Genomic DNA, 24,252 nt, shown 5'->3' with positions numbered 1-24,252 from the left:
ATAACAAAAGGTTTGGAGATTCGGAGAGAGCAAAAATCTCATCAGGTTAAAGGAAAATAAGAAAGACCTATGATCTAAGCGCCTCTTATGATCAACCTTAAAAGATGGGTCGGATCTCAGTGGCAGAACTGTGTTATACAGAAGACTCTCGCCCAATCTCCACCCTGAGCTCCTATGTCTTAACTACAAGGGGAATCTGGAAAGTGCAGCTGGTCACTGGGGAGGGTGGGAGGAGAGGGCATTCCTCCCAGCAACACATAAGAAAAGCAGTCACTTCTGTGAAAGAACACATTTTGCTGCTTCCTTTCAGTGAATCATTTTAACAGTAGAAAGGTCTTATGGTAGAAATTTACTTTTGTAATTTGTGATTAGGGAAAATCTTTACCCATTCTTTTATTTATTCTTTGAGTCCTATTATGTAGAGCACTGTGGTAGCTGTTGATGTATTAAGACGTAGTCCCTGTTTTCAAGGAGGGAAAGAGAAGGGAAGTTTACATTTTATAATCACCAACAGTGTTCATATTATCTTTCACGTGTGTTTCATGTAATATTTACTGTATTTCTATGACACATGTATTATTACTTCTAAGTTTTTAAAATGAAAAATATTCAGAGATTACCTGCTTAAGGTCACCCAGCTAATAACAGAAACTTATCTGGGAGGAATTCTCATCTGTTAATGTGACTTCAGAGTCCTGCGTTTCCACTGCAGCCTCTTCTCTATATTCACCATGTGCTGCTGGACAACTTTTATTTTTTTCTTTTTTGATGCTGTGTATTCAATCCAAAGCCTCGTGTGCAGAAAGCTCTCTATTTGGGCAACCTTTCTTAGAGAGATGGCTGAATGTAGGTACTTATAGATTACACATCTTACTAAACCAAAATGTTTATACCCGTCTTTTCCTATGACCTGTTCTCCATATGGAGGCTAAGTGAGCCCCTGCTTAAAAACTCTGTAGTGATTTTCCATTGCATTTAGAATATAGTCCTAGCTTTTCATTGTGGTCTGTGTCCAACCATGCAGGAGCCAGATCATTCCAGCTCATGATAAGTTTTCAGGAATTTTGTGAAACAGTTGTTAAACACAGCTATTGTTAAAAAATCAGAGTGCTTTCCTAGCATGCATGAGTCACTGGGTTCGATTCTCATCACCACATATAGATAAGTAAATAAAGTAAATGTCCACCAACAATTAATAAAAATTTTAAAAATCAAGTGGTATAATGTTACAAACTCATATTAAAAACAAAAAGTGTTGAATACTCCAATCTCATTGCTTCCTAATTATTTTACAATTCTTTACTGTTACCTATGTGCCCTTGAGACATGTCTCAAGGGCACATAGGAAACAGTAAAGAGTTGTAAAATAGTGTCTGATGGCACACTGCTGCATTGCAGCTGTATGTCACCTCCAACTCCAGCCCAGGTGTTTTTGAGTATTCTGTGAGTTATGAACAATAGTCAAACAAGGCTAAAGCTACAGCAGGACCCCTGTTGCACAACTTGTCATTGCAATTATTAGTATTCTATTTATTTGCATTGGCAAAGCCAATAATTTATTACTGTCAATAATTTTTTCAATAACCACCAAGAAGTGAATATTGTTTAATATTTCTAAAATGTTTCATATTACACACAACTTAGGTTACATACTATCACAAATAGAGGCTCAGTGGTCAATCTCTGATACTACCATACCACAGCACTGTGGTAAAACATGCATTCATATCTTCAAAAGGAAAATGCACACTATGTGAATTTCCTTTTTTCTTTGCAGCATAAATGTCAACCAGAATCTGATGTTGAGCCATATTTTGTACATTTTAAGATGCTTGTTTTCATTTTTAAATTATTTTGTACTTTTGCTCAATTTTGTATGCTTACCCTGATGCCGCTGCTGCTGCTAATGAATATATTAATCAGAGGAGAGATACCACAGGAAGCTGAAGTAGACATGCTAAACAGATCCCATTAATCTTTAAACTAGAAAGGAAAAGTTGCATTTCTACTTTCCAAAGGATTCTACCCATTTCCCATTAATTTCTCATTTTGGTAGCAATTTTTTTTTTATCTTCACAGTGGTTAATTTTAGTCCATTTTATGAGATAATATCTTTCTATAATTGCCTAGTATATTTGACTTTAGTCTTCAAAGAGTCTAAGGTGTTTCTACCTTAGCTGGACTGGTATTTTATAGTTTTAGTCTAGAATTTTCATGTGGCACTTTGTCCCAAAATTTAGAACTTGACCATAATGCTGAGATTAGACATAAATTGTAGTAACTTCCAGGACTTTTATCTCTCCCACATATATGCAAGAAAATATGGGGTATGTGTGTGTGTGTGTGTGTGTGTGTGTATACATACATACATATGACTATTACTCAGTTTTAAAGAAGAATGAAATTATGGCATTTGCCTTGTCAGTAAATAGATGGAACTAGATACTTTCATGCTAAGCAAAATAAGCCAGTCCCAAAAAACTAAAGGCCAAACATTCTCTCTGATATGTGGATGCTAACACACAATAAGGAGAGGGGAGGGAAGATTAAAAGTTCATTGGATTAGACAAAGGGGAATGAAGGGGAAGGATGGGGGTTGGGAATAGGAAAGACAGTAGAGGAAATCAGACATAACTTTCCTGTGATCACATATGAATATACAACCAGTGTGACTCCTCATCATGGACAACCACAAGAAGGGGATCCTAATTAGGATAAGTTACACTCTGTGTGTGTATAATATGTCAAAACACACTCTACTGTCATTATTGTCTGAAAAGAACAAATTTAAAATATGAAAAAATAGACAATGGGCTGGGATTGTCAATACTCACAGTTTTTCTTTTTTTAGGTATCAAGTCAAACTTTTAAATGGTTTTATTTTTGAAGGACATTCATTGAATGTTTTCCATTTGAGGAAAGGGGAGGTAGAAGAGAGAGGATATGAAGTTTAAGCTCCTTTTCTGAAAGCAGGCAGAATTTGTGTCCATTTGTCATTTCCCTGTGATTATTCGGAGTAATTTACCTGATGTGGCCCATACTGGCCATTCCTCTGCTGGTACTCTGACTGTGCTGATGTCTTCCACACACCCCTGCTCCTCTCCCGACCTGACCAGGCAGAGCAGCCTGCTCATTCATCTGGGAAGAGACCCAGTACCGTCCCCTCTGGGCTTCCAGAGCCTTGCACTGTGCTTGCAGACCATCTCTTCAGTGGCTCCATAGGAAAACAAAAGGGGAGTGAAACCTTTTATTTGTTTGATAGTTACCACATTGGAGGAAACAAACCATATCCCCTTTAGGTGATAAAGATAATCTGGTAATATTTACTTAATTGTCAAAGAGAGACTTAGAGTGAGTTTCTCTAGGGCTGGCTATCATTCTCTTACATGCAGCTTTTTATAGCCATTGAAATAGACATCTCAGAGGAAGATGTAGAAGCTTATTAGAATTTGGTGATAAGAGAATTATCATAGAGGTGCAAGTCGATGTCGCTTGAGACACAAATGACAAAATTGCTGAAGAAACAAAGAATACAGTATACTTATATTCTAAATAAATAGAAGCTGAAAATGCTTCCTGACTTGAACAGCTAAGGTTAGAGACCAAAATTTTTGAAAAGGCCTCCAATAACTTGTAGACCAAAATAAATAAGCAAATATTTAGAGAATTGAAATGATAATATTGAAGTATATTTAATTGTAGAAAATTTTATTTCATTAAAGCACTTCATGATTTGTAAGTAGCAAGTAGAAGTAACTGTTTTGTATAGGAACTTAATAATAATTGCATTTCTAAGTAGATAAAGGAACTCTGTTCAGTTATTTAGGCATGATGTTAATCTAATCTACCAGTGAAAGAGATACAAAATATCATAACCTGTCAATTCCATTTTTTCAGGGTGACATTTAAAGTAGATGTTTACATAATAGTTGATCCTAGGACATTGGGTAAATTAAACAGCTTTTCCTGTCTGCTTGGTGTAATTTCTAGAATATATAAGTCCCTTTCCATATTCTTTCAGCTTATTGAGAGATTTGTTCCTGTAACTTAAGACTTTTATTCTTTGTTCAGATTAAAAAACTTGAGAGGACTAGTAATGTTTTATTGGTCATTGAAATCTCAATGATAGAAACTCATAAGATCTATCCTAAAAACTGATTCTTACAAAGAAAAATAGCAACAGAAGACGCTATAAGGACACTATCACACTATCCATCAAAATTTAAAATGCAGTCATGGTTTGACTGTTTAATCCCTCTTTGTGGAATAATCCTTGCCCTACCCCATCCCTCCGTGTGTACAAATAATATATATACAAGGTTGTTTATTGCACTATTGGTGATAAAAATCAAATGAGGAACATCTCAAGCATTCATACAGGAAAGTGATTAACTCTGGCGTAGCCTCATAATTAAATACTACATAGCCATTTTTTAAAAATAAAGAGGCAGCTCTTTACATCCTGAGAAGGAAATGTTTCCAACTTATATTGTTAAGGGGGAAAAAGCAAGATGTATAACAACATATACAGAATGCTCTTTTTTTTATAGGAAAGGGGAAAAATAAAAAAAAACATACTTTTTTCATAAAACATTGGCAGGGTACTAGAGAAATTTTTAAGAGTAGTCATGAAGTTACGCAAAAGAAACAAGGGGGCAGATATGGAGGACTAGTATGTCACGGTAGTGTTTGGATTTTTCATTGTGACTGTATTATCTTTTTTAAAAAAAGATAACAATGACAGCATGATTAAAATTAAAAAAGGAGGGACTGGGGTTGTGGCTCAGTGGTAGAGTGCTTGCCTAGCATGTGGGAGGCACTGGGTTCTATCTCCAGCATCACATAAAATTAAACAAATCATGTCCATCTATAATTAAAAATATTTTAATTTTTTTTTTAATTAACAAAGGAGACAGTTTATCTCAAGTGAAGAGGCTGGCAGCTTTAAACACAAAATTTGCCTTGTCACTCTGTAGAAGGCTGGCTGTGAAGGGCTTCATTCACTGTAGAACTTCAGTCATTCATGCAGAGGACTAACAGCATGAAGGAATTTTTTTGACATTCTGACAAATGGTACTCATTCACATTTTACCTGTATATATTTTCCTGTAGATGCCAGAGGAACAAGCTTTCTGTGTTTTGGTGAAAATCATGTATGACTATAATTTGCGAGACCTCTACAAAAACAACTTTGAAGATCTTCATTGCAAATTCTATCAGTTGGAAAGACTAATGCAGGTAAATAAAAATTAGGAACCTTTATCATTCAGATTTGTTATCAAAAAAGCCTAACGGTGTTGATGAGCAATGATCAGTTCTAAGAGTTTAGTGAAAACACTACTGAAAATGTAAATAGATTTGGTTTCTGACCAATATTTACATTGATCTTAATATCACAATGTATGTATTTAGCTACTTGACTATTTATAGTTTCATGTTTTAAATATTCAATTTTAATACACTTTGAAGTGAGACTATAGTGAGTTAATCCAGTAAGAAGAATGATGAATATTATTTGTAGAGAAATGAATATATTTGCCAAATAAAAAATTCAAACATATAAGATCTTTCTCCATACTAATTAGTACTACTACCATATTTGGATCTACAGAGGACACTTGGAAAAGACAGAAAGAAGTTGGTAAGAGAATAAAAAGCATCTGGAATACCATACTGTATGAACATAGTTTAATTTTCTTCCATATAATTTTTGTATCCCAAACATTGTTGTTGATGTGCCTCATAATATTTTTTATAAATGTATTTGTGTGAGAAACATTCTTTTATGTATATTAGATATTATAGAGCAAAATGGTAAGCAGGCCAAAATTACTGACTAGAGTTGATAAATAGAGTTATTAGGTAGTTTTGAAATTCTGCTCGCAATTGGAAATCTTAAATTTTTAATGGATCTATTCAGCATATTTGTATGACTTTCTAAAGGAGGTGTTGGGAGCCCAGAAAAATGTGAAGGAATAAATGAATGGATTGATGCGTATGTGAGATAGTTGAGGAAGAAGAGTAGTAGTGGAATGTGAGAATAGAAGATGCTGGTAGATGTTCATTGTCATGACCTGTCAGGAAATCCCTTGGTGTCTAAAAAGGACGATGAAGCCAGCTGGAGACTGAAAGTCTGGAAGATCAGGGGAGTAAGAGACTGAGAGTTTACAGGGAAGTAGGGAGCAACTTTATTGGGAAGAGTCAAAGACCTTACATATGAAGAAGAAATGGAGAGAAAACCTATCAAATGAGCCATAAGACCAATGGTGGATGAGTGTGGAGGGGGAACGATTCTGGTATCTAGTAACAATGGGCATTATAAAGAAATAGGTTCTTTTTTAAAGATTCAATTTTACCAAGTAAATATTGGAGTTACTTACTATTTACCTTTGTTTCACAGAAGTTTCTATTTTTCAAAGGTTAGTATTACTGAGGGCTTTGAAAATAACATGAATATATATATAGTACTTGAAGAGCAAGTTTGTGATAGTATGAAGAAACTCAGCCTCTTTTATCTATTAGCACTTTTTACTTGTTAACTCTTGATGACCAATTGGAACCTTGGCATATTTGTTTTTCAGAGAGCATGTTATATAAAAATGCTTTATTTTGTTGTTGTGATCTCTTTATGAAAACAAAATGAACATGAATTTGTACATCCTTGCCTGTATTTTGGTTATTAAAATAGCTGATACTTTGTACTTGGTGTTTCATGATTTTGAAAAGCATTTGCTTGTTTAACTTGGGAAGAAATTAAAGCTAGCATAAAGGCATGTTTGGGAGATATTCAGCTTTATGTGTTACACTTTGCACAATTTCACTTTGCCATTTTTGATATTAAAGATAAGTTTTTACTATGTGGTTATGCTTTTGAACTTCCCAAGTGTTCAAAAATACATAGAAATGACATTATAGACCCTAGATGATGTTGATATTAGATGGTATCCAAAGAGACGTGTTTCTTTTCTGACCAGCTAAGAGGTGCACCTTGAATGGGATGTTGTGATGTGACCCTGTGTTAAGATATTCTTAAGACTGTAGGTGTTTTGTCAGACCCAGCATTTCCCAAAAAATAAGAACACTCAACTGAGCAAGAGATGATCAGCTTTTTGTTTATAACAAGTCAATTATCTGTCATATGATCAATTCTGTTATCACTTCTATGTAGTTCCTTAAAATGCAACCAATGCTGGAATACAGTGAAATTGACCACAGAAATCTTGCTATAAACTGCACATGTGTCAGGAAGTAAAGCTTCTTCAGTGTTTCGCCTCCTAAGTTTTTCATTTTGACTTTTAGGAACAGCTCCCAGACCTGCACAGCCATTTTTGTGATCTGAACCTGGAGGCTCATATGTATGCATCCCAGTGGTTCCTCACTCTCTTTACTGCCAAGTTTCCGCTCTGTATGGTGTTCCACATCATTGACCTGCTGCTCTGTGAGGTAGGCTGAGCCCAGCTTTCATTCCCAAGCCAAAATAGAAACCTGTTTCTATTTAAAATGGTTACAGTATGATATAAATCCATATCCGATGACAAAAAAAAAGCTCTATTGAAATATTTAGTAAAGATTTTTCTGTAATTTTATCATTTGTGCAGAATAAAAATAGTAAGGCATATACAGTTCCACAAAGGAAGGTGAGGTGGTTAAATTTTATATCATTAAATACATAATAAACCTATATCTGTGTAATAGTGTATTATCAATGTAACAGACTTTTAAAGTTAAATGAATTTTAAATCAGGTGTTTTAATATCAATGCAATTCTAATAGTAAATATAAGTGATATTTTTGCAGTAATTAATTCCTCTATTCATAAGATATATCTGTGTATGTGTTTGAGGCTCCTGCCAGATGATGAGAAAAGTTTTAGGTCATATAACTATGTCTTTATTTTATTTTTTGAAGTGTCGGGGATTAAACCCAGGGCCTTGTGCTTGTTAAGCACTTGTTCTATCACTAAGCTGTACCCTCGGCCCAGTTATACTTTTAAGCAGTAGAATAGTTCAGAACACAGTTTGCAAAATTACTTAGGTATTTGTTCGTTTATTTTATTATTTTTAGTTCCTTAGGTGGATATGATTATTTATTTATTTATTTTTTTTTTGTGGATGGTGCTGAGGTACTCTCTCCACCACTGAGCCCTCCAGCCCCACTTTACTCTTAAGAAATAAGTATTACACATTTTATATTTACCATCAAATGTTTGACAATTAGCATTATAGGCAAGTTACTGAGTGAGAAGTATGTGTTTCGTTTTTTATTTTTTAAAAAATCGAACTTTCAAACCAATGTTAGCTATTTACCTTCACAGAAACTTTTGGCCAATGTACACATGGACATACATTTCATTCAGTCTAAAATATTTATATTAAGCTACTTATGTTCACAACTCAAAAGAATCACCCATTTTGTGTAGCTACGTTTTTAAAATTCAGAAGTTCAATCAACATGTATAGTGTGTAATACATAAACACTTCATTGTCTAGAAATCATGTAAACTAAATAATTACTCTTCATTTTATAATTAAATGAACCTGCCTGGTAAGAATATTACTAGTCAAATTCAAATCAAGTCCTCTAGCTTTATATATATATACACGAGCACTCCACCTCTGAGCCACACACAACCCCAGCCCAGTCTTCAAGGTCTTTGTTTAGCACTTGCGTAGTACCTGCAAGTTGTTGAGCACGTTGTAAGCATGTAAGATTTTGACTCATTTGTAGCATCTTTGATAAACAAGAGAGTCCTGATGGGCTCTCAGAAGAGGTTCTTGAATCATAAATATGTAACAGCTAGGGAAGCTGATTGGTAACACATTAATTTCCCTATTCATTTTACTTACAAATTAGTATGTAAAATGCCATTCTAAATTTAACCTAAAGGAAGAATGCAGAATTGAAGCTAAAACCTATTCAGAGTCAACATGGTATCATCACAATTTACATGAAGCAAATTTAAGCATTTGTACTAAAAATGCTATTTGGCCTGTTTGTCCCAATTGGTGTGGTGATTAGTTCTGACTCACAAACTTTAGGGCAATATGCTTTAAAGGCAAAAACCATGTTTTTGGGTATTGTGAAAACTAATACTAAAAATTAGTCTTGATAAATAAGTCCTCGTGGACATTATTATATTGAGTTAAGGTTAGTATTCATGATGTTTTGTAAAAACAAGAAATTAGGAAGTATGGCATTGTAATAGTTTCTGCATTCTATATAGTATGAGCTTGCAAATATTTGTTATCATTGATTCATTTTTTTTCTGAGTTTATCTAATTTCATACTAGATTAGTTCTATGGTATTCATTATAGAAAAGGAAATGAAATTAATGTTCTTAATCATTCAGCTAAATTGGATTTTCCGATCACTTTTTGGTAGAGTGGTAATGCTGTGGTCTAGTTCACTGGAATGGTGACTTACTAAAGTTTAGTCTCTGCCTGGCACCTGTTCATGGTTCTTCTAGAACCTAGATTCAGAATTGCTCAGGGAATTTCATCTCGAAGGTACTTAAATTTCTAATTTCAGTTGCTAAGAAAATTAACAGAAAAGCAAACTAAATTCATAAGCCTTCCCATCACTTGTCAACTGTGATTCACAATCACAGTGGGAGAAGGATTTTAATGTTCATTAAAATTAATAAAAGCATCATAACTATTATTTTCCTTCCCCTTTAACCTGTTCTCTGTAGTAGTTAAGGAAGTTGCATAGCTTTCCAAAACATGGGGGTGGGTTTGTAATAACACCATCGTAATATCCAGGGAAATAACTGAGTGAAGTCAGTTTTCAAAATAAACTTTATTGGGAACAATGTTTTAGTATGCTCCAGGATGTTCGTTCTTTCCACTAACTTGTCTTTGTCAAGGGTTATTTTGCAAAGGAAATTTTGAATAAACTTTTACTTCCTGCCTGTGTTTTTTCTTTGCCCCTTTCCTTCTTTTAGTTAATAAAATATTTATATCACAAGCTATTCTTTCATATGTGATAGAATATTCTAAGAAATGGTAACATAGTCATAAATAGATTGTCCTTTAGATGTTTGTTTTGTCATATTTTCTCTCTTTAAGAAAACAACCAAATTTTGATGGTTTGAATCAATATTTAGTTGCAAATGGAAGGTTTTGAAATTCTCAAATGGAAAGGTGTTGATTTTTCAAAGTTTATCATTTTGACAAAAATTATTGTTCTGCAAAGCCTTTTACCCAAGGATTCTACTTAAAGTAAAAAGGAAAGACCTTGCCTTGGAGAATTCATTTCCAGAAGGTCTATTGTCATTGTGTGCTTTCCTACCTGCCTTATGTCCTTTTAAAGAGTTCTGTCATCCCCAGATTGAAAATATGAAGCTAATTTAGCAAGAAGGGAATAATTTTATAGATACTGACAATGCAGTCTCACTAAAAAAACCAACCAACCAAACAAACAAACAAAAAAAACAACAGCAACAACAACAACAAAAAAACCCTCCTAGTTATTAATAGCTTTACCTAAAATGTTTACTTAAACTGGAATATATTGCAACTAGGGCTAATTCCTAAGTTTGGTGGAAGAAGGATCACAAAAGAATTTGAAACTAGAGTTCAAAAATACATTCTCTTATATTAAGATGAATAGAACTCTCTGTAGATTGTCTTTTAGCCAGTAATTGAAATGAAAATCATTTTTTAAAAGTCTGTTTTATTGTCTGCCTATATTTGGAGAGATAAGAAAAAAGCTAAATGTGTTAACATTTAAAGTGTAAATGTTGTGATGTTAAACTATCAAGAATAAAAACACTGAACTTTTAAAAATAATTTATTGAAGTATAACAGAATAAAAAAATATATATAAAAATAGTATAAAACTTGAGAGTTTTTCACAAAAATGTACATATTAAGGTAACCAGCAGTACCCACATCAAAAAAGTAGGAAGTCATCTCATGTCAGAAGCCCGCCTTCATTACCCCTTTTTAGTAACTACCTCTCTGAAGAAAGATCACTATTCTGACTTTTAACACCATAGATCAGTTTTGCTTGTTGTTAAACTTTATGTACATGCAGTTTTGGAATATGTATGTTTTTCTGTTTTATTCCTCATGTTTGTGAGATTTATCCTTATTGTTGCATCTTCCCTTGGTTTATTTGTTCCATTGTGTGACTATTCTACAGTTTATCCGTTCTTCCATTCTCTTGTTGACAGACATTTGAATCATTTACAGCTTAAGGCTGCTACCAACATTCTTGAACTTACTTTTGGTGAACATAGATGTGTATTTTTGTGGGTACCTGAGAGTGGAATTGCTGGATTGGGATGTGCACATGTTCAGCTTGAGGAGATAGAGCAAACAACTCTACAAAATAACAAGACTATTCCTTTTTAAAAAAAGTTTTTTTTTTCTTAATGCAGTAAAGGTCTTTCTTTCTTGTGGTCAAAGACAGGCTTTGTTTTGTTTTTAGAAGTAGATACTAGGTCAGACTATAGTTCATGAATATACAACAGAATGAAACTCATTTGGTGATAAAAGTGATTCACTTGATGTCTGAAGCTGCATACAGAAGAGCTGGCCAAGAGCTGGATCGCTTTGTGTTTACCCTGATGGGGAAAATCTATCACAGTGTTCAGTTTTAGAAGAAGCAGTATGGAAACAGGTATAACAAGGGAATTAAGATATTGGCCTTTTTAAGTCAAGTCTTCTTGGATCATCATTTTGAAGTTACTTGTTGTATATGTAAGTTTCAGTGTCTTTATTTGTAAAATGAACTAGCAATACCTATCTTTCATGTTTTGTGTAAGAACTGAGACTGTGATGTAAAATGCTTGGCACTATGCCTAAATATCAATTAATAAGAATATCTTTCTGAATGATGTTTATCTGTATAGCCCTTCTAGTTACTTCTCACTTTTTTTCTGATTGGCTTTCTATTCACCTTTTCCCCTCTAGTTGAGATACTTCTTTGTTGAAAGCAAAATTTTAGCCAGTGACCTTAATGGAAGTTTTATTCTTTCTCAGCAGTGATTCAAATAATTCTCTAAAAAAAATTTTTTTCCCCTTCCCCTTCACCTTCTCACAAAACACATGAGGAAAACTCCAGTATTTCTCTGAGTCTTGACAGGATAACTGACAGCTGGTGTTTGAAGTTGACTCTTCCCAGATAGTTCAATTTTTAGACTACCAAATATATTCAGCTTTATATAGTAACTTGGCATTTCATGAAATTGACCCTTTAAATTATAGTGTATCTCCCTGCGTTTCCTTTTTTAGGATGATGGGGGAAAAAAGACATTTCTACATTATTTGATTAAATACCACCAGGTATATTTCCCCTTTCAAGGCAGTTTTCTGAACTTATCTGAAGAGTTGATTCATTATATAATATTCTCCCTTTATACCACCAATTTTCCCTAAAACTTCATCAGAATGAGCTGATATAAGGAATATTAAAACCTCTCACAGACATACATGTTTCTGAAAACTCTAGTAGCCACAAGATTAAAGAGAAAGAAAAATGCTTTAACTAACCAATAAAAACTATGTAGGCTACTTTTAAGTTTTATGTATCCACAGAAATTTTCAGGACCAGAAACTGTTTCTGAAATCTCTTTCCTGGATCATGAAAGAAATCCCATTCAAAATAAAATAAAGTACTTAGGAGTAAACTTAGCTAAGGAAGTGAAAGACCCCTACAAGAAAATTACAAAATACTAATAAAAGAAATTGAAGAAGACACTAAAAAATGGGAAAACTGCCCATGTTCATGGATTAGAAGAATATCATTTAAAAATGCCTATTCTATCTAAAACAGTCTACAGATCAGTGCAGTCCCTGTCAAATTACTAATGATTTTATTGACAAAAGTTTGAAAAAGAAGTTTAATAATGTATATGGAAGTGCAAAAGACCCAAGTAGCTTAAATAATCTTGAGCAGAAAGAGCAAAGCTGGAGGCATCACAATACCCGATTGCAAGACCACTACAGAGTAATAATAACAGAACCGAATGATATGGCATAACCACAGGCACACAGACGACCAGTGGCACAGAATGGAGATCCCAGAAGTAAATCTATACTTTTACAGCCAAATGGTTCATGACAAAGATGCCAAAAACATGGATTGGAAAGAGGAAGTCTGTTGAACAAATGCTGCTGGGAAGACTGGACATCCACATGCAGAAGACTTGAAACTTGACCTCTCACTTCTTACAGAAGCTAACTCAACAAGGATCAAAGATCTTACTTTGAGACTTGAAACTTTGAAACTGCTAGAAGACAAAAGGGGAAACATTTCAAGATATTGGAATCAGCAATGATTTTCTGGCTAGACCCCAAAAGCATAGGAAACAAAATAAAAAAATTAACCAATGAGATTATATCAATCTAAAAAAACTTCTGCACAGCAAAGGAAGCATCATCAGTACATGATGGGACAACCTGTAGAACAGTAGGAAATAAATTGCCTTATTCTTCTGACAGAAGGTTAATGTGCAGAATATATATAAAGAATTCAAAAGGATTAACAGTAAAAAATAAATTACTTAGTTTAAAAAAAGGGAAAAAATAAATAAATAAAAAATAAATTTAAAAAAGGGAAATTATCTAAATAGGCCTCAAAACAAACAAACAAAAAAAAAAGATACAAAAAAAGTGCTTAATATCACTAGCCGTCAAGGAAATGCAAATCAAAACTGTAGTGAGTTGCCATCACTTCCCAGTTAGGATGGCTGTTATTAAATAAACAAACAAGCAAATAAATAAATAAATAAACAAACCACATGCTGGCTAGCCTCAGCAGGAGGAGGAACTCTTACACATCATTGGTAGGATCATAAATTAGTATAGCAACTATGGAGCACAGTACAGAGGTTCCTCAAAAACTAAAAATAGATGTACCCTATAATCCAGCATCCCACTCCTGTATATATATCCAAAGGAAAGGAAATCAGCATATAAAAGAGATTCCTGCATGTCCATGGTTATTGCAGCACTGTTCACAATAGCTAAGATATGGGATCAACCTAGGTGCCTTACAACAGATAAATGGATAAAGATAATATAGCATGTATATACACAATGGACTATTTTTCGCCATAAAAAAAGAATGAAATCCTGTTATTTGCCACAAAATGACTGGAACTCAAGAACATCATATTAAGCAAAATAAGCCAGACACAGAAATACAAGTACCTTATATGTGGAAACCAAAAAATGTTTACCTGAAAGTAGAATAGTAATTACTAAGGGTGGGAGAAGGATGCCAGGGGATAAGGGGAGAGAGTTGGAGAATGGTGGTCAGATATGTTCAGTGTACGCTGCATGGATGGATGGAAAGATCACATTAAAGCCCATTAGTATATATAGTTAATACAGTTTAATACAAATAATAATATAAGACCTTATTGCTGGACCCCAGCTTTTTCCCACATAGAAGAATCTTTATAGTTCTTTCTTACATCCATTGGCTTAAAACTCTTTCTTAGGCCTTCATTAAATTTGACCTCACGAGCAGAAATCTCCAGTTAAAATGGAAGAACCATTGTCTGTGCTTCTTATGCCTTTTAGAAGAATGAACCAACCAACCTGTCTTCCTTCCTTCCTTCCTTCCTTCCTTCCTTCCTTCCTTCCTTCCTTCCTTCCTTCCTCAGACATTTATTGAACTAAATAAATTAAAATCTAACTTAATGCCAAGCATTTAACTAATGCCTGTTTAGGTATACAACAATAAAGAAAAGGCAGATAAAACTATTGACCTCATAAGGTTTTTGTATTTGTAGAAGAGACAGAAAATAAACAAATGGTTAAATAGGATAGATAGCATATCAGAATTTAAACGGTATATGGAGAAAAATAAAAGGAAGGAAAAGAAATATAACAGATCTTAACAGGGCCTTTTGACCCTCATAAAGACTTTAGGTTTTACTGGACAGCGATGAGAAACCAGTAGAGAGTTTTAAATATAGGAGTGGGGTGCAAGGATATAAATTTGATTCTGATCACTTAGGTTACACTGTTGAAAAAAATATTGTGAGAGTGGGTGTGGTGGTGCACACCTGTATTCCCAGCAACTCGGGAGGATGAAGCAGGAAGATTGCAAGTTCAAGACCAGCCTTGGAACTTTGTGAGAGCATATTTCAAAAAATAAAAAGGGCTGGGGATGTAGTCAAGTGCTAGAGTGCCCCTGGGTTCAATCCCCATTTTATGGTTTGGTTATAAGTTGTTCCCCAAAAGCTTCTGTGCAAATGAGAAATGTTCAGAGGTGAGATGATTAGATTGTGAGAGCTGAGACCTTATTAGTCTATCCTAGTTTGAGTGGACTAGCTGGATAGTAACTGTAAACAGGGGGGTTGTGGCTGGAGGTGGTGAGTTACTGAGGGCCTGCCTGGAAGTGTTCATCTTCCCCAGGGCCCCTGCCTTCTTCCCTCTTCTCTGCTTACTGGCCTCCATGCCCTTCCATCGTGATGTTCTGCTTCACCTTGGGCCCAGAGCAATGAACACCAACCTTGCAGTAAACCCCTGGAACCGTGAGCCAAATAAACAATTCTTCCTCTAGAATGTTCTTGTGAGGCATTGTTTGATCACAGTGAAGCAAAGCTGACTAACACACCCAGTACCAAGGAAAAAACTACTGCAAGGACTCAAGGGGGAAGGTAGGATGCATTCGCAGTAACCTGGGTGGGGGACCATGGTTGTTTGGAACAAGGTGGTGACAGTGAAAGTAGTAAACAGTGGTTGAATTGTGGACAGCTTTCAATGGTAGAGGCAATAGGACATGCTGATGAATCAGCTAGGGTGAGTTCATGTTCCCTTTTAATGTAAAGGCTAAAGGAAAGAATGGCTGGCTCCACCATGTCTGTGCTTCTGGGAATATATTAGAAACACTGTTCTTATGGAATGACTGAGAAATGTTATTGTTACTGACATTTCTCAATCATTTATTCTGATAGTGCTCATGTTGCACTTTCTCTGTAGTGTTATATTCTAAAAGCAGGTTTTGATATCCATGGGAACATTTACTGTTAATAGTTGGTGTCTTTAAACAAAAATATAGAGTGAAATAATTATGAAAGATGAACAACAGGACAGTAAATGTGTCAGACTTTATACCTTTAAGTAAAGGTATAAAGGTATACCTTTATTCTTATTGCATCAGTAAAATCAGAACATGCTACTTTGTGGATTCACAAGGACTATGTAGCTTGGACCTGTTCAATAATCCACAGTATTCGGTTGTTGTGTTCTTAGTTCTCATGATCCTTAGAAAAAGGATCACTGACTTATAGTTAAATGGTGACAAAAATTTTGTTGCCCTAATAAAAATCTTCCAGTTCATAATGAATTTAATAACCAAAGTTACTTTGTAGTGTTGTTGTTGCAGACAAGCTTTTAACAGCCAGCCACCTAACTGTTCTTTCCACCTGTCCGCCTGGCTCTTTTATTCTGTTGTTGTTCAAATAACCCATAGAAAACTTTGTAAAAGGCACATCAGATTATGTTACTGTTACGTCAAAAACCCTGCAGTAGTTTCCCACTAAGTAACACATTCATCATTTGGTTTGGTAATCTTGCCCTCCTCCTCCCTAGTGATGTCTAAGAGTCTTACTGTGCTTTGAGATCAGTCTTCTTTCAGTTTCTGAACACTTTAGGTTTTTTCAAGATGAATTCATGTATGGATTCTTTTCCTTCTGCCTATAATACGTTCTTTACTCTTTCCCTGGCTGCGTTTCCCCTCTATGGTTAAATGTTGCTTCCTGTAAGCAGCTTTCCTTGACCATCCATTCTTAGGGAGGTGCATCCTTTTACCTCCTCTGAGAATACTCTGTGGTTTGTGGTTCTTTATCTGCTTTGTATTACTTTTCCAATGCTTTCCCTAACTATGTTTTAATTTTGCAAAAGGAAGAGCTTTGTCTTTTTTGTGTACTACTGAATACCTAATATCTGTTTGATATATGATAGACACATACAAAGTATCTGTGAAAGAAAAATAGAAAAGAAGAATTAGTGGACAATTCTTATCATTGACAATTTTTTCATTGTCATTTAAATGCTGAAAGGCAACTTACTTCTTGAGTTGTACAAGCAAAACAATAAATTCATACCTTTAGGGATTCCTTTCTTAGTTATTTTAAGAAATATAAACCCAGACATACAGCTCAAATACAGTGGAGGTTTATAATAAATATAGAGGAAATCCAGAAAAAGTTAACCTGGTTCCTGTGGAAGAACAGGCACCATAGTAACCCAGGCACTCACTCTATGAATCAGAGAATTGTCCTTTTCCTAACCTACTTCTTTTTGGCTTTGTGTAGGTCCTAAAACATCTTAGAAAGGTCTGCATGACATTTTAACTCTGATGCCAATAGTTTTTAGCAATCTCCTTATGTAGCTTTTAGATAAAATTCCTAGAGAGAATCTGGGTGTTCTTCTACATATTTTAAAATAAGTCTGCATAGTCATTGGTCACAGGTATGGGTCCTCTTTGGTCAGTTGTCCATCTCTTGACTAGTATGCTGTGCAGGGGATTGGAGTGGGGTGAGTCACACCACCCGCAACCTTCATAACAGGAGCTGTACCTGGAGGCAGATTTCCCGAGAAGGAATGTTGGTGAATCTGGCACAGAAAACATCTTGAGTGTATAAGTAGCTCCTAGGCTTAAGTTCGTAGTGTCAGCAGCATTGAAAGTAAATGTTTGGTAAGCATATTTACAAATAAAACTCATTCATCTCAAAAACAAGTCATATATCTCTTAGCCATGGGTATTTATTTAATTAGATTGGAAGAATGGTTGTGAAATAGGGTAGAATCTTTAAAATTATAATTTGTTCCTCAGAAATGTAATGGTGCTAATGCCTATAAAGTAAATTGAAAATGAGATATTGTATTATAAAGTAGTTAATTACCTTTGCTGTCCTGTTTGATGCATACCCAATTTTTGTTTGTTTTTGGAGCTGGGGATTGAGGGTGCTTTATCACTTAGCTACACACCCCCAGTCCTTTTATATATATACATGTGTGTGTGTGTGTGTGTGTGTGTGTGTTTTAGTTGTAGTTGGACACAATACCTTTATTATTTATTTATTTTTATGTGGTGCTGAGGATCAAACCTAGCACCTCCAACATGCTAGGTGAGCACTCTACTGCTGAGCCACAACCCCAGCCCCACCAGTCCTTTTTTTAATTAATATTTTTATTGTAGATAGATACATTTCCTTTATTTATTTGTTTGTTTGTATATTTATTTTTATGTGGTGCTAAGGTTCTAACCCACTGCCTCTCACATGCTAGGCAAGTGCTCTATCACTGAGCTACAATTGCAGCCCCCTCACCCAAGTCCTTTATTTATTTATTTATTTATTTTTGAGGCTGGGTCTTGCTAAATTACTGAAGTTCTAAGTTGCTCAGGCTGGCTTTGAACTTATGATCCTTCTGCCTCAGGCTCCCAAATTGCTGGGGATTACAGGCATGCACCAACCACATATATACCCAATTTTAGATGATAACCTCTCAGGCTTCTCTTTGTCACAGAGTTTTGAGGCTAGAATGTTGGTAGACTTCATCAATAAGAGTGTTTCTGGACCATGCACTTTACTCAAAACTGGATACATTGTTCTACTCCAAACAGTGCTGAACTTCACATCTCTCACACAGTTGGCCAATTTAGAAATAGGTTTTTGGTTGTTTTTGTTTTGTTTTGTTTTTTTAACTCACACAGGTCTGATGAGTCTTGACCTTTGTGTTCATGGCAAGCAGATAGTTTTGTATCTCTTATGAAATCATCATTATACCTGGTGTATGTAATCCCAGCAACTCAGGAGGCTGAAGCAGGAGGATTGCGAGTTCAAGACCAGCTTCAGCAATTTCAGGAGACCTGGTCTCAAAATAAAAAAGGACTCAGGATAGAGCTTAGGAGTAGAGTACCCCTGGGTTAAAAAATAAAAAAAGGAAAGAAAAAGAAAAAGTCGGGGTGGGGGAGAAGGAGGAAGGAGAAAATGGAAGAGGGAAGAGAAATAGGTTTCATAAGCTATGCTCATTATAAGGGTGAAGTCTTGTCAGTTCTCAGCCTCAGTTTGAGTGTCTCATCCAGGACTGTTGATCTCTTATCCCAGGTGCTCCTCCCATCATGCAGCAGGATTTCTCATGTGAATTCCCTTCTCCTGACGCTCCAGGCACTCCGCTCCAGCTGCCCTTTTCGTGTACTTTATCATCAGCATTCATCGTGTGGCATTTTAACCAAATAAGGATTTGACCTTTTCATCATTTATCCAGGGCCTCTTACTTATATCTGGACATTCCAATACTAGAATTGCCACCATCTAGTGGTCCAGCTACCAGGACAAGAATGCTGATTATATTGGTTAAAAAGAGGCAAAATAGGACCTTCTGGTTTCCTACTTTCTGGGTTGTCTCACCAGAGCATTCAGAAGCTTTTCTGTTTTAGAAGTCCACTTGACATTTTGACTCTCATCCATGTACTAGTAGTATAGACCACTGTATTCTTCTGTTCTGAGGAATAATGCCACAAAACTTTCCATAGTTGAATAGAGCTATTACCTGCTGGCCCACTGCTCATTGACCTATTGGATTGCAATTTCGTCCACGTCATAGTCTGGTAACAACATAGTAGTTGTTTCTTAAAGTATTACATTGTTCTTGTAGAAGGTACTTAAAGTATCTGGTAATATGTTTCTTACTCAAGGAATGGTCCTGTTGTTCTCTTAATATCCCAATGCAGGTATGCACTACTTCAGACTAGTTCTTTTGGTTTGCTAATTGACAGATAGTCAATAATTCATTTTTAAATAAGAATTCTTAATACAGGAGAAAATGTGTGCGTTCTTAGTGTTTGGAATGTCTGTTATTTAAAATATTATTCACTAATAGCAACATATAACTCTTGTAAAAGAATGAAAGATATCTTATAGTACTGAAAAACCCCTAGTTTATGTGTCCTCTATTTTCTCACTAAATACAATCAAAACACATTTTTCCTAATAATTAATAGTCTCTCAATAGTTTAAAATAAATAACAATAAGTTGAAGTTAATATTGCTGAATATATTTAAATAGTAAGAGTTAACTTGAAACACATCACGTTTTTAGGCTTCTGAAAAAACAGATCACCTTTAGAAACTCCATGTTGCATTGCCTATTCACCTGTCTACCTGTATGATCTTATGCTTGTTCCAGATCCCATATTTGATTTCCATAATCAGTACTGTTTCTGTTTCTGGGTAGTGGTGAACTACATGGAAATTTTACAAATACTTCTTGTTCTGTGAGAACATCCTCCTAATATCAGAAGTGTATAATGATGTGGTCCAGTATCAGTACCGAGAGATACTGTCCAGAACCCACTGCCATTTGGTCAGTCACTGACAGTTCTGAAAGCTGGATGGAGTCATTCTCTTCTCCAGGCTCTCATCACCTGCTGTCGTCGGCACAGAACCATCGGGGTGGGGAATCCTGGTGGGTGGTGCTCCTCCATGGGCTTCTCCCTCTCCACTCTCTCTCCAGGGAAGCCTTGGGTCTGTCAGCTTCCTACCCTAGGGACCCCTCAGGGAATGTTTCTGTGGAACGTCTCTCACTTTTTCTCAGATTTTGTCTTTTGCCTTCTGCTTTTACTCCTTCACCCTATTCATTGCCTTCTTTCCCCTCAGGTTTTGGCCTGGGTTTTACTCAGTCAGTTTTATCAGGACTAATTTTTCAAATCTGACTGGAATGATGAAGAGAGTGAATGCAGCCTCTTGCCCTGGCCCCCGGGCTCTACCATAAATACATCAAACATGGTTCCCTCTGCCACCATGGCTCCTGGGGCATCTTTGTTCTAAAAGTCTCCACCTCATTTCTGGGCTTAGAACTGTATTCTAGAAGACCCTCTTTGTCCTTGGTCAGTGGGTGCCTAGTCCCAAAAGGAAATGAGGGAATGATAGAGGAGGAAAAAAAATCTAGTCTGGCTTACCTGTTGTCAAACTTGGATTCTAATTGGTACTTAATGTTTAATAAGCTTGTTCATTTTGAGGCCCTTGGTATCATTTGTCTTCATCCAGTCTTTAGAGACATTAAAACTTTCCTCCAGCTCTGCCAGGCTGGGTGAAGACAGTAGAAACAGATAGTAGAGACCTGGGAGGTAGGGAAGGACAGGAGAGAAAGCCCTGGCGAAACTGCAGCCACACAACAGAGGGCTAAGAACCAGTGACCCCTCAGATAGGGGGCCACCCTCTCCTTACAGCAAGGAGGGTTTCTAAGGGCTTCTCTCTACCATTTTAAAATTGTGCTAGCCAGTATTTTTTATCTGTGTATTTTTCTCCAAGAAATATGAACCAGTTTTTAATGCTTTGGTAAAGATAATTCTGGATTTTCTTTGAAGATCATTGATAAACCTGAATTACAGATTATCCCCTTCATTACAGGGGATGTAGCTCAGTGGTAGAGAGCCTGCCTAGTAGGCATGAGGCCCTGGGTTTGATCCCAGCACCACACAAATACAATAAAAAGAAATAAATCGGCCCTTACCAAAATTTATGTTTCAAGATTATGTAAACACACACACACACACACACACACAGTCAAGAATGTGGTGGGATGAAGAATGGGAGAAAGTATTTGCAAATCACATATCTGATAAAGGCCTTGTGTCTAAAATATATAAGGAACTCTTCTTACAACCCGATAAAAAGACAAGTAATGTAATTTAAAAATGGACAAAGTATCTTAATAGACATTTCCCCAAAGAAAATACAAGTAGTCAATAAAATAATGAAAAGATGTTTAATATCATCAGCCATCAGGGAAATGCAAGACAAAGCCACACCCAATACTCTGCAGGCCTACTAGAATGGCTACAATAAAAAAGATGGATTTAAAACGCTGTTGAGAATGTGAACCCAGGCACAGCAGTCCAGGATTTTAGCTGGAGGAGGGGGGTGAGGATGGGTGTGGGGGGGGCGACAGAGAATGGAAATGCTCTGGAATTAGTGTTGATAGTTGTATAACCTGTGACTATTAAAAAAAAACACACACTGAAATGTATACTTTAAACGGTCAAATTTTATCTGTTTTATAAAACTTACAGTAATAGGAAATACTTGTTAAACATAAAAGTTCTAGAGGCTCATCTCAGGCACAAGATTCTTTCCCCTGAAGCCCTCGGAAATCTGTATGCCTAATAAATATCCTCAGGTTTTCATTTCCTATTAAAAGAAAGCTGTTAACAGTTGTATGTACATAGTCCTTGAAATGTGCTCAGATTAAATAAAGGATGGGTATTTTTTGATCACTTTAATCAAATGCAAGCAACATAAGCAAAGAATTACTGGGGTGCAATTTTCTGTTCCACATGGGACTTACTGAATGATCTAGGCTTGTCCTTTCTCTAGAAGAGAAAGAGTGAGGTGGAGAGGCATGAGGTAGTGCCCCTTTTTCATTTCTTTGAATTCATTAGTTTTACAAATTCTAGGAAGTAAGCTAATGTCCAAGGTAATGAATTCAGAGAAACAGGAGACTTACAGGAAATATCCAGCAATGTTTCCGTGGTGGTTTTAGTGTTGATTCTGGGGGTAAAACCTTGATGTGCAGATTTTTTTTCAAGGTTTGTTAGTTATGTGTTACCATGGGCCTATCAACAAAGCCAAGTTGACAAAGAGCAGATGTGTGTTTTAAGAGCTAAACTTCCTCAGCAATAGTCTCTGGATCAGATTTGTTTCATAGCAGTGCTGCAGCAGGACAAATTGTTATTAAAAATAGGCATATATTTTATTTCATGAAGATTTAGGAGAACAAGGTGGATCCTTTTAGTGTAAGCATTTAACAAATAGAGAATGAAGGTGGGTCTGCTTTTTCCTGTTAAGAGTACCTGTGGGCTTATCCAGATGTGTACTTTCACTGAGTTGGAAAATGTATATGATCATTAATAGCACCCTATAAACAAGAAGCTTAAAATTCTCTTGAAAATCTGAAAGTGTTCCTTTCCCCAAATTTAACACAGGTATTTAAAAATTCTATTCACAAGTACCTTTTTTAAAAAAGAGGGGGAAGTACATCTTGATACTCAATAAATTCTTTATGGTTGATTCCAGTCACTCATACTTTGTTTAAACCTATTTCTTTCTTTAACAATAAAATAGATAATCAAACTTTACAGAGTCCACTCCTACATGGACAGTTTATTAGAATGGTTTTGCTGCGTGTCAGCCCATGTGAGCTGTAGAGCAGATGTTCTGTTCAATTCAGGTCTGGGAATGTGATTTTGAAAAGCTCTTCTCACTTCCCCACTTTTTCTGAAGCTTGTGGTTACACTATTAGCTGCTAACAGGCATCTTCTGTGCCTCAGCTTGAAGCATGGGGTTCTATCAAATGGAACTTCAGTGCTCGCTTGGACTTGCTGTGTGCAGTGGACCCAGGGTGAGCCCTTAGCCAGCATTTATTGTGACTATTTTATGCCAGTCATAGTACTTGATGATGAGGACACAGAACCAATAGACATTCTTGGAAAGAGACAGGTTTTGTGATCAGATAAAATACGATGATTGTATTACTTTGGATCTTATGAATTTGTAAGTCCGAAATTTATTAAATATTATCAATTTCCTGTGCTTCAACCTAATAGTGTACTGAGAATAGTGATCCCTTGGAGATAAGATCATAAGAACAATGTCTAATTCATTGTGGGGGTGTGTGTATCTACTGTTCAATTCCATATTACTGGACCATTATAGTTACTATTTATATAATATGAAGACCTCTGTGATTTCTTCTTGTCACACTTATTGAGAGTCTAGTTTGTGTCTGACAGTCCCCCAAACTCAGAATTCCTTTGAGGTTGAATATCATCTGTTAAAAAGGCATGTAAATTCTGCATTTTGCTGCACAATACAGCTATAGTTGTCTTAGTATCCTTTTTCTTCCCATATTCAAATAGAAGTTGTCTGTCCAAAAAGACAGCATATTTGCCCTGGCTTTCCCTCTCCTCACACAGTCCCTCCACCTCAGAGGTCTTGCATACTTCTCTTTGGCAAGTTTAGTTATACAAATGGGAAACCTTTGGAAGGCAAGGGCATGGGGGAATTGATGGTTTTAGAAAGGTATATTTGAGACCACCAAAATAATTGTGTTGAAATATCAACTGTCATATACACATTAAGAATAAATACTGACATTGTAGATTATTGTTGTTTTTTTAAGTTTGCCTGGTAGCATATGTGCCTATCTTATGTGTTAAGAATACACTTAAGAGTATGTGATATAACACCAAATTGTCTAACAGTGCTAAATTTTTGCAGAATT

At 35.7% G+C, this 24,252-nt stretch overlaps 1 protein-coding gene across 11 annotated transcripts in view; it reads left to right on the top strand.

The window, feature by feature from the left end:
* Positions 1-24,252, top strand: part of Rabgap1l (RAB GTPase activating protein 1 like) — a 592,157-nt gene that overhangs the window by 368,507 nt on the left and 199,398 nt on the right. For all 11 annotated transcript variants that reach the window (XM_048810001.1, XM_048810002.1, XM_048810004.1 and 8 more), the window contains 2 exons: positions 5,113-5,238; positions 7,300-7,443. In XM_048810001.1, coding sequence (XP_048665958.1) covers positions 5,113-5,238; positions 7,300-7,443 — 270 coding nt within the window. The remainder of the gene's footprint in view (positions 1-5,112; positions 5,239-7,299; positions 7,444-24,252) is intronic.

This window comes from Marmota marmota, unplaced genomic scaffold, assembly GCF_001458135.2.
Source record: "Marmota marmota marmota unplaced genomic scaffold, marMar, whole genome shotgun sequence".
In the NCBI taxonomy this organism is placed as follows: Eukaryota; Metazoa; Chordata; class Mammalia; order Rodentia; family Sciuridae; genus Marmota; species Marmota marmota.
Note: the sequence above shows the minus strand (reverse complement) of the source record. Positions and strands in the feature narration are given on the sequence as shown.